Genomic DNA, 18,869 nt, shown 5'->3' with positions numbered 1-18,869 from the left:
GTAATGTAGGGTGGCAAAGACTGTGTGCAGGTTGTACGTGGTTGACCTGGCGGGCACAAAACCCGACTGGTCTGGGAGGACCAGTAGGGGAACAAGCGGCTGGAGCCTATTAGCAATCATCTTTGCCAAGATCTTGGCGTCGATGTTTATAATCGAAAGAGGCCTATAGGAGTTGCACCGATTAGCGGCCTTGTCAGGTTTCAAAAGCATCACCAGGAGGGCCTCCTTTAGAGAGGGTGAAAGGCGCCCCATTTCATACGCCTCCGCATAAACCTCTAGTAGCCTGGGGACCAGGTCTTCAACATAGGCCTTGCAAAACTCACTAGGGAGCCTGTCCAGACCTGCGGCCTTACATGTGGGGAGTAACATTATAGCATGTTTTACGTCCTCTATGTCAAAGGGCTGCATGAGATATTCCCTCTGTCCCAAAGACAACCACCCAAGGGCAGTATCATCGAGATAGGCGTGTGCGTCCGCCGTCTGTACCATAGGTCTGCTTTCCTAGAGTCTGGTATAAAAGCTCAGTATTGCCTCACTAATTTCAGACATAGTGTAATGTGCCTCCCCCTCGTCATCAAGCATCTCCGTGATACACTCCTGACTTCTGGGAGCCGCTATCTTTTGTGCCAACGAGCGGCATGGTCTGCCCCCTGCCCCGTAATATCGAGCCGTGCTCCGTCTGGATCTGTGCCCTAGCTCCTGGTCGACTGTATCATTGTGCTCAGTCAAAAGGTCCCGCATCACAGCTAATGCCTCTGGGTAAGGGTTCTTCTCATATTCCCACTCTAGAGTAGATATCTCCGTGGTAAATTTTCGGATTCTACGCCGGAGGTCCCTCAATACCCCGGCTTGCGTGCCTATGCAGGCCTCCCTGACAATCACCTTGAACGCTTCCCACAAGACCCCAGCGCTCTCAACGGTGCCCTCATTCTCCCTGAACTAGTTTCAGATTGCCTCCCCTATGGTGTGCTTAAAAACTGGGTCAGTCAAGGAAGTCTGTTGCAGACGACATGCAAAAGGAGGCCTCTCACATGCAGGTACCTGCAGCTCAAGGACCACCGTAGAGTGATCAGAGAGCTTTGGAGGCTCATGGCTGACCCTAACCGCCCACGTGCAAGCGGCCTCGGTGACAAGCCACTAAACCAAGTGTGACCACGTCCCATGCACAGAGGATATAAAGGAGCTCTCCCGCACCCCGGGATGTTGCAAGCGCCAGACATCACATAAATTCCCTGATTCTAATATTCCAGAACCTCTGAAGCTTGCTTGGACCGTACTGTCCCACATCCAAAACGATCCATAGTAGCATCCAAGCACACATTAAAGTCGCCACCCCAGAGTATCTCCACAGGAGGGAACCCCAAGATGCGGTGCCATACATTCACAAAAAAGGACAGATCATCTATATTTGGTCCATATACTTTAACCAATAGAACATTCGCTCCACCCAGCTGGCCCTGAACCAGCGCCACTCAGCCTTGCTCATCTGTTTCAGCACGCACTAGAGTAAATGGGACCCCCCTCTTAACTAGGATCATCACTCCCCGTGAGTAAGTGGAGTAAGCCAACGCTATTCTGACCCCCACCCAACGCACACCCACATTTTTTTACGAGGCTTTAGTGAGGTGCGTCTCTTGTTGAAAGGCTATTTTAACGTGCATCCTATCCAAGTATGCCAATACAGATCGAATTTTCTTGGGAGTGTTCAGACCCCGTACATTCCAAAGTCAGGAACCTCACGTTACCGCTCATTTGGTCTGCTTAACAGTATGATATGATAAAAAAGAGCCAAAGGCGTGTGCCCACAATTCCGTAAGCTAGTTGGCTTCAATTACACTAATGTAGAATAGTGCCCTTCGTCCCCACCCAACCTCCACCTCCCAACCCCCCACCCACTTCAGCAACCCCAACTTGCTAAAGCCATCCCATCGCTGTCTAACCCTTACCCAACAAAGGCAAAAAACAGAAGTATGCATCTGAGATTCTCCCATCTGGGGGGGCGTCAGAGCGCTACTAGCCTCCTAACAAGTAGGAGGTGGTTAAGCAGGTCTATTACCTGTGCCAAGACATAAACACACAACCGCACTCGCATGTATTGCAGAAAAGTCTCAACAGCGGGGGAAGCCCAAGAAGTCCAACCTGTAAGAAAGCAATTATAAAACACAACATTATGCAATAACGAGGATGCATGCATTTAAACGTTTGAGATGGCCAGACAACAATAGTCCCCTCTACTTCCTTATTTCTCCTCATCGTCTTGTGTAGTGTGGGACTCACGCCGACTTCGCTTCAATTGTTTGGCGTGCTCAAGGGCCACCTTGGGGTTGGTGAAGATTTTGGTGTTCCCATCTGGACCAATCCGCAAACGGGCAGGGTATAACATTGCATAGGGGACCCCCTCTGACTGTATGAACTTTCTCACAACTCTCTTCAGGCAGCCTGCACAGTGACCGTAAAGTCAGGGAAAAACGCAAGTGAGTTGCATTGATGCTCAATGTTGCCCTTAACCCTGGCCATCCCCAAAATAGTGTTGCGGTCCCTGTAATTTAACAGTTTCGCAATAATTGGGCAGGGGGGAGCACCCGGGACAGGTCTAGCTGCTAGAGAGCGATGGGCACGCTCAATGATGAACATTGAAGACGGATATTCAACACCAAAAATATCATTAATCATATTCTCAACAAAACTCTCCAACTTGCCCACATGTGTGGACTCTGGTAGCCCCGTAATTTTACTGTTATTTTGCCCGAACCGGGCCTCTAAGTCCTCGTTCTTAGCCTGAATGAGAGCCAGGATTTTTTCCATGTTGAGTGCCTTCCCAGCGACCTCACTCAGACCATCCTCTGTTGCAGATACCCTCTGTTCGACCTCCCCCATGCGAGTATTTTGATTTTCAAGCTGAGCCGACATGTGATCCAGTCTGTGATTTACTGCTGCCATTGCTCCCTCAATAGATTGGAGGCTCCACTGCATTGCCAACAGCCTTGACTCAAGTGTGGGGGAAGCATTGCTTTGGCCATCAGCCTCAGAGTCCAAGGCAGCTTTCTGCTGAGTTTTTGCTGAATTATGTGCCTCAAACGTGAGGCGAGGTTGGGATTTATCAGTCCTCCCCATGTTTGCTGTCACTGCGACCAGGTCTAACCTGCAGGCCAAATCTGTAATGTTAACGTCTCAAATCGCACACAGAGCAGTCCTGGGGATGAGCCCGCTTAGGGTGCAAGTAAAGAACCACAAGAGCAAGTTTCACTAGGGGAGGGGGAAGGCCACTTCTCAGTCCCAGGTGTACGTAATGGCCCGCAGGAATACAGGACACAGCCCACAGGACCCCTTCAAGGCCCCTGGCAATGGGCACAGCTGTGCAGGATGAAGGTATCTCAGCAGCCATGTGTGCCCCCAAACGTGCAGTTCACCAAGGGCATGATATATTAGTGGTACTTTTACAGGGGAACATACGTGGTCCAAGGCGCATATTTTCAAAAATAGCAGCGCTACCACTGCACTCCCCCCAGGCCGTCTCACGCATGAGAACCCAGGCCCCACATCAGCAGGATCTCCAGCGGGCTGCGCCCAGCACACGAAAGCAGAGTGGGCCGCTGACAGAGTCCCTGCTGGTATGGCAGAGCTATGCAGCAGGTGGCTGCGTATATATGGGCATCAAGCACCCTATTTGTGGGTATGGGGCAATCCAGCGCAGCAGCAGGCCTCCATTCTCGCCGGCATTCACTCCGGCTGCAGTGGTGATTGCGTTGTCCAATGTCCAGCTCAACACTCGGTGGTGTCGCACCCGCCACTAAAGCGCCCCCAGGCTCCCGCCACAGCTCGCAGGCCGCGACCCCCACCAAGGCCCACACCCGCAGCTACGGGCCCAGGCAAGGCCACGCCCCACTTACTGCAGCTAGCACCAGGAGCGTTGAATTCTCCATCAGGCTCTCCCCAATCCTGCGCCGGGCCCAGGAATAGCCAGCTAGGTTGCCGCACTTCTCCACGCCCAATCAGGGGCTCCGCATCCGCGCAACCATGGCCCGATGTCGTCTCGCCTGTAGTCGTCACCTCAGTGTCCACACAGTGCTGGCAGCGCCCCAGCCGCTTGTAGCTCGTCGCTCTATCCCTGCTCGCTGTGAGATGGCCGCTACCTACCTCCGGTGGTGGGATCGTCAGCAGGTGCGCTCCGTCATCAAGGCTCCGCGGCGGCCACCATCTTGCGAGTGCGCCACTCGAAGCACACACGTCGGAGTTCTGATCTTTGTGGCAGCTACCAGTACTCCACAGTACCCCTGATGTGCGCAGGGGAATGTACGATGTAGATTGTGCGGTTCATAGCTTCTGATGCTGCGATTTTAAGGAGGGTTATGGGCGGATAGTGGCTCAGCCGGGCAGAGCTACACTAGGGTGCGGCCATCTTGCCGTGCGCCCTCTAGCGCACCCCCCCAGATGAAGGTTAATAATACTGTGTGAGAGAAAGTAAGATGGATAGTTGAAGAAACAGAGAGGGGCAAATAGACAGGTGGAAGAAAACGAATAAGCATTGAGGAAATGGTGAAAGTTTAAGAAATGAGGGAAGGGACGTTTGAGAGAGGTAATGTAAATGGAAAAGGATCAAGGAGTTAGGTGGGAGAGAGAAATATAAAAAGAAAAAAGGTAGATTGGCCAATATTTAAAGATATGAAAGGAAACGGGAGCCAAATTAGCACTATATTAAAAAAGAGGAAACGTACAGTGAGAACACAGAAGTGGGTAGCGCCGAGATTCTTAAGACAGAAAAAGCTAAAAAGAGGGACAGTGAGAATGCTGGCAGTGTATGGATTAAAGAGAGATTGAGGGAACAAAATAGAGAGAGAAAAACGGAAACTGTGCAAAGAGAGACAGCTAGGCGATTACAAGAGAGGAAGTTAATTGCAATTTCTCCATCTCCTCTAAGCCTTCCATCCATGTGTAGGAGCAAATAAATTCCTAATTGTGCTGCATTTGTTGTGCATCACCACTTCCTCTACTCTTCCTTTGTATTAGAAAAGAAGGTAGACATTGTTGGTATTTTTATCTAAGACCCTCATATCTGACCAGTGCAATGGGAAAATTATCCAAATCTTTGGCTATCGCTGTAGGAGCCCTCCTTTACTGTACAAATGTTCTTCTTCTTAAAAATGATAATAAATATAATTTGTTTAATTACTGTGCATGTTCCACTGCTCTAGCTAACGTGGCCCTCTCTGTATGTATGAGGGTTTGCATTGTGAAAACCTAGCACTCCACAGGAAGCTGCCATAATATATATTTCACAGACTTTCTCAAGTTCAGCTTTGGGAATATAAATGAAGGTCTTTTTCGCACTTTTATTACAATTATTCTGTGTACCTGGGCATGGCGGAGTTGATTCTCAATAGAAAAAGTATCAGGCCTCCTGCCACCTTTCTCCTCCGTGCCCTCTTGCCATCCCAGATAGAATAGCAAATCTCACCCTGCCCTTAGGGCTTGTCCCCACTCTCCATCTGAAGCCACACTCTGTACTCATGTCAGAGTGGCGAGCTGCACCCATGGTGACTGCTACACTGCACTGTCAGCTGCGGGTCTGCAGAGATCGAAGGCAGACACGGAAGACTCCACTTGGTGAGGTCGGAGGACCACCTGGATTCATGGCCTCTATCAGGTCTGGAAGAGGCAGGAGAGGGCAGATGAGATGTCAGACTTTCTGCCATTCCACTGCCTTCTTTTGGGACTCTGAAGACCTAGGGGAGGTGGGGGAGAAGTATCTGTCATAAGACTGGCTTCGAAGAAAATATTTTACTGCTCTGATATCAGAAGAGTGAATAACCGGGTTCCAGATACAGTGTTCAGGGTCATGGCTTCCTCAGATACAGTGTTCAGGGTCATGGCTTCCAATAGAAGCAATACGCCGCACTTCTGCATTGGTATAGAGATGTTTATGTACTCGCCGATCCCCCTTGTCATTTTGTTACTGTTCATGTACTCCGCATATGTCACATGGCGACAGAAATGTAGGGTGGGATAACGCATTTAGTGATCTTGGCAACAGGTTTTCCCTAAAAAAGTGTACAAAAAACTGTAATATCATCTCTCTGTGTGTTTGCCTCTGTACACAGGACCCAAGTAAAGAATGTTTCACCCTGAAGTTTGATTTGACTGTGGATATTGAAACCGAGATCGTCCCAGCCATGAAGAAGAAATCACTCGGGTAATTGTTACTGATTAATTACTGGTTGTTCCTGAGTACCAAATGTCTGGCATTGAACGTTTGGTGTTTGTTCTGAAAATGCTTTGCGATGTGCATTCTCCTCGAATCCATTCATGAAATAAAGTTTTCAGGTACACTGCAGCAAAACAGGTGACATTCTCAAGGAAGGGAACTAGGAGGTGTGCATCCCTGCCCCACTCCCGGTAGTTTGCTGTACTGATGGGTGACTAGTGAAATAACAGCCTTTTCTATGCCACCTAATGTGCGTGCCACCTTGACCGCGTCCATCCAGTGCTTTGACCAAACTTAAAGTTAGGTGCAAACTTGGAAAATGTTTGTGATGTAAAGTTTCCAGGGGCTGCCAGCAGGAGCGAGGACATGTTTATGAAGTTTGCATCTTCTCTTTATATCTTCTTTCACCCATTAAGAATTCTACTTTTCTCTCCAGCTGCTTTCTCATTTTATATTGTACTTAGACCAATTCACTTATTCTCATTTTCTTGCTGTGACCCTTTTCTATCCTACCAACGTGCTTGTTTCCTTCCACCTACCTTTATTTTCTTCTCTGTTGATTATCTTTTTCCTTAATTTTAATTTTTATTTGCCAAAGTTCTTCAACTATTACATCTGTGGTCTTTTAGACGTTCCCCATTTCCTCTCTTCCAGATTACTACTTTTCCTCTTCTCATCTACTCCTTGTCCTCTAACCACATTTTCTGCTTAACTTGTTCACAGTCTTCTTCCTGTCTTTGATCTTTCCCACCATCTCCTCTATTATCAGTTTTGGTATATGTGTTGATTTCATTCTCTACCTTTGCGGCCCGTTTTATCCTCATTTTACCTCATCTATTTTTCTTCTAGCTAGTACCATTCCCGATACTCCTTTATTTTGCCTCCCTAGAATTTTTTGGGGGTCTGGCCTAGAGACAGTTTAGCTGTATAGCCAGCCTCCTGATTGCCCAAAAATCATAATGAAAATACTTGCAAGGGCTTTCGATCAGCCCATTTGATCCTCATCTTTTGGGCTGTTCGGGTGTTATTCACGTTTCGCTTCCACCCTCTAGAGCATAGAGTGTGTGCCAGTTGGTCAGACCACTTCATTAACTTTACTGTGAGTGATAGCAATATGCCTGATCACTTGTGTACAGCCACCTGAAAGAGAGTGAACTTCAGTGCCAGGGCAATTGCGTTGGGGCTGTTGGGCTACTCTTTATTTTTTAATGTTTCATAAAAACATTTGGCTATCATGCACGTGTTTACAAAAATAGTAAAAATTTAAATTGCAAGCTTGCCATGCCAGACCTTAGGCTTACCAATTATATTTTAAATGTACAATTTACTAATCCTGACGTATCGCTTCCTAGAAACCTAATCTTTGTCCATTTTAGCTTTCTATTATGTTTCCCCTGCCTGTTTCTCCCATTACCTAGCACCCTCATTATCTTGCCCTTTTCACCTTTTATCTGCATTTTCCTTATTTTATTGTTTTTATGAGTGCAACCAAATAATGAAGTGTTGTATTTGTCCTAATATACTATTTATTGCATTAGTTTTTTTGGGGGGGACTTCGCCTTACTCTTTCATAAAGGTACCCAAAGTTTTTGATTGAAATGCCATGTAAAATACATTCTAATCTGTGTCCTAAAATGTATAATAATAAATCAGGATATATTGAAAATCTCCCCTGGACTAGAAAGCAGCGGCGGCTAAAGACGCTGTGGTTAATGTACTGCATCTGACTGTATTCTGCACACACCCAGCGACTGTCTTTAAACTTTGGAGCGCGCATATTATCCGCCCTGCCATGGAGCCGACCTTTCCGAACGGAATTTCCTAGCAGGGATGGTGACAGTATGATGTGTTTCTTGGAAGGGGAAAGCAGAAGAGAGCTTCATTGAACTGCATGGATCTTTACTTAAAATGCAAAGTCAACTGGACGATGTGGCGCCAGTGGTGTCAAGGCAGCTGGTGCAAGAATAGCAACCCATCATTCTAGGAACCTGCTGGGGCACTTTCACTGGCCATTCAGGCTAATAAAATGCTTAAGAATTGGTTCTGCACACGCACTAAAGTCGACTGATACATTTGTTAACTCCAGCCTACTTTGGGAGTCGGGATTCAACTTCTCCCCCCACCCTCCGTACAAGTGAAGGTGGCATAATGGCGGGACAGAGGCAGAGGAGGATGGGGGGGGACAGGGGGCGGTGTTGATACTTTAAGTACAAAATCTGAAATCCAGAAACATGAACTTGACTACTGTCTTTATACGTCTAACCCTGCCCTTGGTCATTTCACTAAATTGCTGGCAGCGAAGCACAACTGTGTATATAATTCAGTCCCTCCTTCTCAACTAGGAAAAATCTTCGAGGATGTCCCCTTGCGGTCTATCATTGTATGGTTGACATGACTGGTTACCCTTACCCTCAATGTGCCATCAACCTCAGAATAGTACTGTGATACTGCAGGCCCGATTAGAAAATTCTGCCATAAAATGTAATGGACACAAGATCAGTGTCCTGCAGTGACCACCCTAATAGGCGCCCCGGCCAATGGTGCCAAGGTACCAATGGTGTCAAAGCTTAGCATTCTGAAATGGGATTTGGGGATACAACACTCCCAAGTAAATATATTTATTTGATTAATGCTAAATAATGTGCATCTAATTTGTGCTTAGAAGAATGAATGCTACTTAATATGTTGTATGTACACATATGCGCTATTTGTAACTGCTATTCTTTGCGCCCTGCCTTCTAGGGAAGTCTTGCTGCCGGCTTTCGAAAGGAAAGGGATAGAGCTCAACAAGGTGGACATTTTCCTCGATCAATCAAATACGCCCCTATCTCTCAACTTCGAAGCGTACAGATTTGGGGGCCACTACCTTAAAGTTAAAGGTAAGGACCTGCCTCTGGCTGCAGTATGCCAGTGTGGGGGAGCAGAGCACGGTTTGGATAGCTGGCAATACCAGGCATCCTCAGTTTTTTGTTTGCTTGTTTATTCAATATTTTGTGTTCCCTGAGCCAGAACCTTATGCAATGTTTTTAGCCATTATTTGAGTTCATAATTACTCTAGTGATAGCCCAATGGTCTATTTCATAATTAACTACAACCAGGTGTTAGTTATTCAGATCATAAGACAAGGACTTACAACGAGTATCCTAGAAATCACAGCAGCATATCCTGAAGTGAGTGTGCTCTGTCATTATTGAAATATTTTACTCAAATGAAGCTAAAATCGTGCAGGAACATTTTCAAAAAGTATGTCATCTTGCTTTTAAGTTGTGGCTTCAGCAACTTGTGCAACTCTTGCCAGACCTTACCTTATCAAAAGAGCTAAAGCTTTGTGAATCACTGTTGAGAGAGGTGCTTTGGATGCATCCATCCACATGTTGATTTCATTGTGTACAGCATTTGATTATGCAGGAACTGTGTGTCGATCAACTAAAAGACTCTCCCTATTTATGCCCAACCTGTCAGATGTTAATCGTGGGAGTGAAAATTTCGTATGATTCAGACTGTAGATTATTGTGCAAAATCAGTTGCATCTATATCAGAATTCAACCATATTTTTAATCAGCCACTCACGTTCGCGTTGTTCATGTGCTCCTGCAGTAAAATATTGCTGTGACCGCAGCGTATCTACACAATGTGGCGTCATTTGGGGAATTTCATGTAGCCCGAGTTTTAGTGCTGGTTTTACCTCTGACAATCCCTGGGGGTCCAAGATTTGCTAATCTTTGTTGGGTCCTTTTGTGGAGGGGAAAAGGCTTTACATCCTTTTTTGCCATCTGTAATTATGTTCATATTTCTAATTTTAATACTATGTGGCTTTGGGTTGCCTTGTGGGAAAATGTATCCTAAATAAAGCAGCAGTGAGTTGGTCATGTTGACAAGCCAGTGATCAAGGCCAGGACTGTTCTGTTAACTATGAAAAGTTATTACAAAGCAGTAGACTTCACATATTTATTGTGGAAAGTATATATGAAAACCAATAGGCATTTACGGTTGCATTGTTATTATGCTGTATTAAAGCCTGTGGAGAGGTATTTTGTCATAGGGACTCTCACAGATTAGCATAGGAGAGCGGGGTTTTGGTTTTGGCTAACTTCTGTCGCAAACCCTGAGAGTAGAATATTTGCACTGTGAGAATTGTTGTTCATTCCTCTAAGGAGGGTTTGTAAATCATTATGTACTTATTTGTACTTTTATGGCTTTATACTTAATGGTTGCCTTGTGGGAAAGCTTATGTAAATGTAGGAGGCATCTATTGGTTATAGTGACAAGTCAGTGATAAAAGCTTTAGGCCTGACTTGACTAGTACATTAGGTTACTTTGTCAGATGCCATGGGTCTGATAAAAGGTTGTCACAGAAGTAACATGCCTGGCTTATTTGTGAAAAGCATATGTTAAAGCTAGTAGGTAGTTCATGTTGGATTGTTATTAGTCTTAAAGCCTTGAGTCTTGAGTCTTAGAGCCTCTAGAGAGGTATTTTGGTACATGGAATCTCAGTTTCTCAGTAGTAGGCAAAGATATTGGTAATAGTTATCGTCTGTGACAAGCCCTTGGTCTACTCTAGAAAATGCACACTAAAAGAATTCTTGTAAGACCCTCTTATCAGGGGGTGTATTTTGTTTGTCGCCTGTAACCGTGTACATTGGAGCACACCTGACGGTCACCTTGTGGGAAAGCTTATGCTCAGTACCGTAGGCCTGTAATGGTTTATGGTGACAAATGTGATAGAGTTTATAGGCCAAATTGGTTCACTAGGAAACCTTATGTCAGAAGTCATAGTTCTTATCTTTTTAATATGAACAGTTATGGTAAAAGCAGTAGGCTTGACTGATTTGTTGTGAAATGCTTATGTTAAAATCGATAAAATGCCTTTAAGAGTGGATTTGGATTACACTGTGATAAACTCTGTAGAAAGGAGTTTTAATTACATGGATTATCACAGTATATAGATAAATACACAATAGCAGAGGGTTAACATTACCGGCAACAATAAACAAGGTCAGAGAGATAAAGCCTTGGGAACAGGTTATGATGCTTGAGAGACGGTTAGCCTTGGCATGTTAAGTTTTTTTTTTTAGGGTCGAGCATGCAAGAGCATGCATTAGTGCATGCGTCTCGCTTGCAAGACACTCTTCTATCAAACAATAAGGCCTTGGAGACCGCCCGTTGCTCACCATTAGTTGACTTGCATGGAACTCTTCTTTACAGCCTAGTAGTTGGTCAAGGCAGTCCCAACATCACCCGTCCACTGCTCCCAACGTGATTGAGGTATTCTTTTGTTCTGTTTAACTTTTAGCACTCTGCAAACAGAAGGCATGTGACTGGACAAACAAAATTGCACAGATTTATTTTCTATAGTTAACTTTCTTTTATTTTGCCAAGTCTTCTTTTCTCACTTTGCTCTCACTTTTTTTTTGTTTTGCTCGTGGACACTGTTCTCAAAAGAAGAAGATTATCTTATTACAAATCAGCATTATTTCTTTCTTATGTTTAATTTCTTAGATGATGCTTTAACATCTAATCATGCAGTACACCCAAATCCAACCCACTTTAGTCCGCTCCAATCAACCCTACCTCAGCCCACATCAATATGCCCCACTCAATCCGGTCCACCCCAGACCAATCCAATCCACCTGACTCCAATCCAAACCACTCACCCCAATCCACTTGAATCCACCACACTCCAGCCATCCCAAAAATAATAATAATACAGACATTTATAAAGCGCGAACAGCTACCTCAAACAGAGGTGTACCGGCTCTATAACAGTAGGCGGCACGCGAAGATAACGAGGAGCAGGCCACAGAGCTCTACCCTAGGCTAAAACCTCACGTTTTTAAGGACTTTCTGATCAGCGGCTCTGATTTGATTTGGCGAATATAGTTTGGCAGGAAATTCCAAAGCTTAGTAGCCCCCACTGTGAAGGATCTGCCTCCTAAGCGAGCTTTCACAAAGTGCGGAGTGCAGAGCAGATTTTGAGAGTTGGACCTCAGTGAGCGGTTTTGTTTGTAGCGGCACAACCGTTGTTTAAGGTAACTAAGTCATTTGCCATGTATTGTCCGAAATGCCAGAGTTAAAGCCTTAAACTCAATCCTTCTTGCTACCGGCAACCAGTGGAGCTGTTTAATATGCGGAGAGATATGATGACGAAATGGTACACGTCTAATCAATCTCGCAGCCGCATTCTGTAGCATCTGCAGTCTTCTGACTAGGTACGCGGGCAGGCCCAGGTAGAGGCAGTTAGCATAGTCTAGCCTAGATGTCACTGTGGCATGGACAATGACTCTGCGACAGTCCTCCAGCAGTAAATGTAAACATTTCCTCAGGCTTCTTAATTTGCTGAAGCATGAAGCTTTCACCTGCTGAATTTGAGCTGTGAAAGAGAGATCTACTTCCCATTTCACTCCCAGGTTTTTTGCCATAGTTGCTGGAGTGGGAGGCAGGTCCATTTCTGTCGGCCAGCAAATACCAGCTGCTGGCGGCAGAGCCTTGCCAAAGAACAACACTTCAGTTTTCTCTGCATTAAGTTTGAGTTTATTGTTTTTCATCCACTGGGCAATGTCTCAGACGTCCCTTAAATCTCTTGAAGGAGTCCTCAGACTGGTCTTTAAAGGAAAACGGGTGTCGTTGGCGTATATCGCCTTCATTCCCCAGTTAGCTATGAGTGAGAACATAGGGGCCAGATATATATTAAAAAGAAGCGGGCTCAAAGCTGACCCCTGTAGTACTCCACACCATAGATGTTTGGGTTCCGACTGGTGGGGTTGCCGAGCGACCTTCTGCGTACGATTTTTAAGTAAAGACTTCAGCCAGGTGAGTACCACTTCCCGAATTCCGACTGCTTGGAGTCTCTGTATCAGGATTTGGTGGTCCACCGTATCGAACGCTGTAGATAAGTCCAGGAGCGCCAGCATCGCTGATGATCCAGTGTCCACAGACATTCTAACCGACTCTGCCACCTCTAACAGTACTGCCTTGGTAATGAAACCAGTCCGAAAGCCGGACTGAGTATCATGTAAAATATCATGGCTCTCAATAAAATTAGCCAACTGTCGCTGGACCATTTTTTTCAGCATTTTTGCTGGTGCTGGTAATAATGAGATTGGGCGATAGTTGTTTATCTCCCCTGGATCCACATTGGGTTTTTTCTGAGGGGGAGGAGCACGGCATGTTTCCATGTATCAGGGAAAATACCAGAAGCGAGAGATGTGTTCCATATATGATTCAGAACATGGATTATCGAGTGGGCCAGCTCTTTCCACAATTTAGGGGGTCATGGGTCTTCTGGGGATCCTGACCTACAACTCCGGATCTCTGCCTGTGATTCCTGCTGTGAGATGGGAAGGAATTCCGTAAAGGAGAACTCTGAATTACTACTCCCACTTTCTTCTGTTTTTTCAGTCTCTACCACAGTTGTTAAGGTGTTGTAGACTTTCCGAATTTTGCTATCGAAAAAGTCAAATATTTTTGCACACAGAGAGGGGGACAGCTGAATTTCATTTTCCAGCTGCCTCAGTTTGGAGAAGGAACTGTCGACCCTGAAAATTTCCTTACTTGAGTTTTCCACATTATTAATGCGCTTCACCAAGTAGTCCTTCCTTGCCTCTCATCAATTTGTGGAGCTCTTTCAGTGCATTCTTATATGCCAATGTGGCCGTTGCGCTGTAATCCACCCTCCACAAGGCTTCCAATTTTTTACATCTACTTTTATTTCATCTGAGAGTCTCCGAGAACCATGGGGCCGAGGGGGATTTCCTCATAGTTTTTGCTACTCTGGCTGGGGCAATGGACTCCAAGGCGGAGGAAATCCACCTATTTAGAGCTGTGTCAGCATTTGGATCACTCGATAATAGTGGTTGACTCGCCTGCAAAACTGGTCCCAGGGACTCGGCTGTAAGCTTCTTCCAGTTTCTTTTTGACAGTTAGTGAGTTCCCCGCTTTGAATGGGTTTCTCCAAACTGAAAGAAAACGGAATTAAGCAGTGGTCTGTCCAGACCAGTTGATATGGAGTCTCAGTTATCAAGGTCGGAATATTAGAAAACAGAAGATCTAGGCCCTGAATCAGGTTAGCTCCATTGAGAGACATGGAAAGCTGAGCTGCCTGCGCACATCTCGGATCATTAACGTGTAAGTTGAAGTCACCTAACGCTGTAATGTTGGAATACTGTAGTGACTTCTGGACAACAAAGTTGCAGAGCTCAGGAATTATACCTGGTGAACAGTCAGGGGGTCTGTATACCAAGAGTCCTGCAAAAGAGGTCGTGGGGCCGATCTTAATACAAAAGTTCAGGCCTTCTATCTAGCCCATGTTGTGCACCCCTGAAGTGAAGATTTCCCACGAGTCCTTTCTGATAATAGCTACCCCCCTCCTCTTTTCTCCCCCTCCCTATTTGCACAGCAAATCCCAACCCACTCCACTCCAATTTGCCCCACTCCCATCCAAAACAATCTGCCCCACTCCCATCCAAAACAATCTGCCCAACTTCAAAACAGTCTGCCCCAGTCTAGCCCAAAACAATCTGTCCTTCTCCACTCCGAAACAATCTGCCCCAGTCCAATCCAAAACAATCTGCCCTACTCCCATCTGCCTTTCTCAAATTCAGAACAATCTGCCCCACTCCAATCCAAAAAAGCTTCCCTGTTCCAATCCAAATCAATCTTCACAGTCCGATCCAAAACAATCTTCACACACCAATCCAAAACAATCTACCACACTCCAAACTGTCCTCCCTAATCCGAAACAATCTGCCCTTCTCCAATTTGCCCCACTCTAATCAGCCACCTCTAATCCGGCCCACTCCAAGCTATCTAACTCAAATCTAAAACAGAGGCCACTCCAATCCAAAACAATCTGCCCCACTCCAATCTGCCCCACTCTAGTGCTAAACAATCTGCCCCTCTCCAGTCCAAAACAATCTGCCCCACTCCAGTCCAAAACAATTTGCCTCGCTCCAATCCAAAACTATCTGCCCCACTCCAATCCAAAATAATCTTCCCCACTTTAAAACAATCTGCCCCACTCCAGTCCAGACCATTTTGCCCCACTCCAATTTAAAACAATCTACCCCACTCCAATCTAAAACAATCTGCCCACTCCAATCTGGCCCACTCTAATCCAAAACAATCTGTCCCACTACAATCCAAAACAATCTGGCTCACTCCAGTCCAAAACAATATGCCCCACTCCAATCTCCCTCACTCCAGTTCAAAACAATCTGCTCCATTCCAATGCAAACAAAGCAATGTGCCTGCTCAATCAAAAACATTCTGCCCCACTCTAATCCAAAGCAATCTGCCCCACTCCAGTACAAAACAATCTGCCCCACTTCAATCTGCCCATTTCCAATATGCCCCACTCCATTCCAAAACAGTCTGCGCCACTCCAATCTGACCCACTCTATCCAAAACACTGCCCCACTCCAATTAAAAATATATCTACCCCACTCTAATCTGCCCCACTCTAATCCACCTCACATTAATCTGCCTACTTCAATCTGCCTCACTCCAATGCAAAACTATCTGGCTGATCCAATCTGCCCCACTTAAATCTGCCCCACTTAAATTCCAGACAATCTGCCCAACTCCAATCCATCCCACTCCAATCCACCTCACCTCACACCAATCCACCCAGACAACCCCACCCCACCCCACCCCCACTCCAATCCACCACACTCCAATTCTCCCAATCATCTCCAGTCTGCCCCACTCCAATTCGGGCCCACTCCAATCAAATACAATCTGCCCCACTCCAAGCTGTCTCACTCCAATCCAAAACAATCTGTCCCACTCCAATCCACACCACCCCACTCCAATCCAATCCACCTCACCCCAGTCCACCTCACCCCAATCCAACCCAATCCACCCCACTCCAGTCCAGTGCACCCCAATCCAGCCAAATCCAGCCTGCCCTACTCCAATCGACCTCACCCCGCCCAACCTCAATCCAATCCACCCCACCCCAATCTACTTCACCCCACCCAATCCAATCCACCCCATTTAGTCATATCCACCTCACTCCAATCGACCCAATTGCAATCCAGTCTACTCTGCTCCAGTCCCAGCCACTCCACCCCACTCCAATTCACCCCACTCCAGTTCACCCCACTCCAGTTCATCCCACTCCAGTTCACCCCACTCCATTCCACCTCACTCCAGTCCATTGCAATCCAGTCCTCCCCACCCCAATCCAATCCCCCACCCATTTCAATCCACCCCACTCCAATCTAATCCACACCATCCATTCCACCCCACCCCACCCCACCGCAGTCCAAATCTCCTCCACTCTACTCCAGTCCACCACATTCTACTCCACTCTACCCCACCCACCCCAGTGTAGTCCACCCTACTCAATCCAATCTGCCCACCACACCCCAATCTAATCCACCCCAACCACTCCAATTCACCCCACTCCAACCCACCCCCTCAAGTCCAGTACTATCCATCCCCTACACTCCACTCTAATTCACTCCACTTCAAACCACCCTACTCTAATCTACCCCACCCCAAAACAATCTAATTCATCCCACTCCAATCAGCCACCACTCCAATCCACCCCACTCCAATCCACCCCATTCAAATCCACCTAACTCCAATCCATCCCGTCCTGTCCAATCCAGCCACTTCACTCTAATTTACACCACTCCACACCACCTTACTCTAATCCACCCCACCCTAAACCAGTATAAGTCACCCCGTTCCAATCCATCGCAATCCAATCCACTCTACCCCACTCCAATCCAACCCACTCAAATCCACCTCACTCTACTGCACCCTGTCCAGTCTAACCTAGCCACTCCACTCTAATTTACACCACTTCAAACCAGTTCACCCCAATCCACCCCAAATCTATCTTATCTACCCCAATCCACCCTATCCAGTCCCACCCGTTCCAATATATCCCACTCAATCCAACCCACATTACCCCAATCAATCCAATCCACCCCAATCAACTTCAATCCACCCCAATCTACTCCAATCCAGCCCACTACCTCAATCCACCCAACCTACTCTACCCTATTCCACTCCACCCCAGTCCACTCCACAGCGCTCCACTCTGACAATGCACTCTATGACACTGCACTCTATGACACTGAACTCCAAGACTCTCTCTACCACTGAATTCTACTTCCATCCCTCTACCCCACTCTATAACGCTCTACTTGAACAAATCCAGTCTACGATACTCTGCTCACCCCACTCCACTCTAGGACACTCCATGTCACTAACTGTTAGCCATGGTGAACAGCAGTCACACTTGTGCACAACATGTCAAAAATGCATTGCCAACGCCAATAGGTCTTGTATATGCGAGACCTATTGGTTTTGCCAATGCTTGTCTTCATTCCTATGTTCCTTTTAGTGCAGCAGTCTTCAATCTGTGGGGCAGGACCCCCAGGGGGGGCGATGAGTCCTGAGAAGGTGGTCGCTGCATTTCCAGGCCTAACTTCTGCCTGGCATGCAAAATGTGCTTTTCCTTTTGGACAAAGGCTTGGACCCTTCATTCTGATTGTTAAAATGCTTTAGCTGTAGTTAAACAAAGAGGCCTGGTAAAACAATCCTTCAAGTAAGTGTTCTTGCCAGGGTGCCTTCTTGCCTGATGACAAGCAAATGTGTGCTAGGAGTTAATTTGCAAATGTAAAGGGTGCTTGGGAGTGGTTCTGGCTTTTTTATTTATTTATTTTTATTTTACAGGGTTTTATATAGCGCGAACTTGACCCAAATCGGGTATCAGAGCGCTTTACATAGCACCAGTTGCATTACATGAGGACACATTCATTTTTTTTGTTAGGCACAGGGAGATTAAATGATTTGCCCAGAATCACAGGATGTTCAGCGCCAAATTGCTGGAATCACTCCAAGCATTGTGATGGCAAAGATGTGGGTTTTTTTTTGCTTGATGGTGCAAAGAGTTATCAACTGGGCTGTGACGTGCATGCTTTTAACCTTAACTGCATTTACACAGTGCTTAGTACCCCTGGTGAGGTGTTGAACGGACAGGTATGCAAAAAAAACATTACTTATGGTCTTAAATTACTCAAATCTACATTTTGGAAGCTCCATTTTATTTTAAAACTATTTGCACAGTTTGAAGCAGTCTATATATTAGTATGTGTGTGGTGCAAGTATAACACAACAACTTACACATTCACTGTGCTTTCTGTCCCAGGCTGTGACCTCATAGCACTAAAAATACACAAGTCACTATTCTCCACTGCGTCAACCAAATGTAATTCTGTGTCTATATTGTTACACTCAGACTTCTGCAGTGCATTCAATAATAGAGGTCTCATAATGTACTAAAGTGCATTTCCCATCGAGTACATTTGTTTTTCAATTAAGCTACCCATTATTTTATATGTAGCTACCTGATGGTAAAAGACCTAAAAAACTAACCAAATATTTTGGGGCTGATTTATGAGAGGCTTGCGATACCGGAGCGTCACTTCTTTAAGCTTTGTCAGCACAAGCGTCTCAATCATATCTATGAGGCGACGCAAAGTCACCCTCATAGATATGGAGTAAGACAAAGCAGCGCAAGTTGCTGCGTTGCCTTCCACTATGTCAAGTAGGCATTCCATAGGCATTGCAGTGTGTGTTCTCACGCGACACCCATGGATTTTGACGCTGCCCCAGATTTGTCAAGCCATGTAAACCTGGGGCAGCACCAAAA

At 46.0% G+C, this 18,869-nt stretch overlaps 1 protein-coding gene across 7 annotated transcripts in view; it reads left to right on the top strand.

The window, feature by feature from the left end:
* The window catches only part of PLEKHG5 (pleckstrin homology and RhoGEF domain containing G5), a 1,098,541-nt gene that overhangs the window by 867,322 nt on the left and 212,350 nt on the right, over nucleotides 1-18,869 (top strand). For all 7 annotated transcript variants that reach the window (XM_085608897.1, XM_085608896.1, XM_085608900.1 and 4 more), the window contains 2 exons: nucleotides 6,099-6,190; nucleotides 8,945-9,081. In XM_085608897.1, coding sequence (XP_085465023.1) covers nucleotides 6,099-6,190; nucleotides 8,945-9,081 — 229 coding nt within the window. The remainder of the gene's footprint in view (nucleotides 1-6,098; nucleotides 6,191-8,944; nucleotides 9,082-18,869) is intronic.

This window comes from Triturus cristatus, chromosome 1_2 (genome assembly GCF_964204655.1).
Source record: "Triturus cristatus chromosome 1_2, aTriCri1.1, whole genome shotgun sequence".
NCBI lineage: Eukaryota > Metazoa > Chordata > Amphibia > Caudata > Salamandridae > Triturus > Triturus cristatus.
The sequence above is the reverse complement of the archived record's forward strand: the minus strand, read 5'-3'. Positions and strand labels throughout refer to the sequence as shown.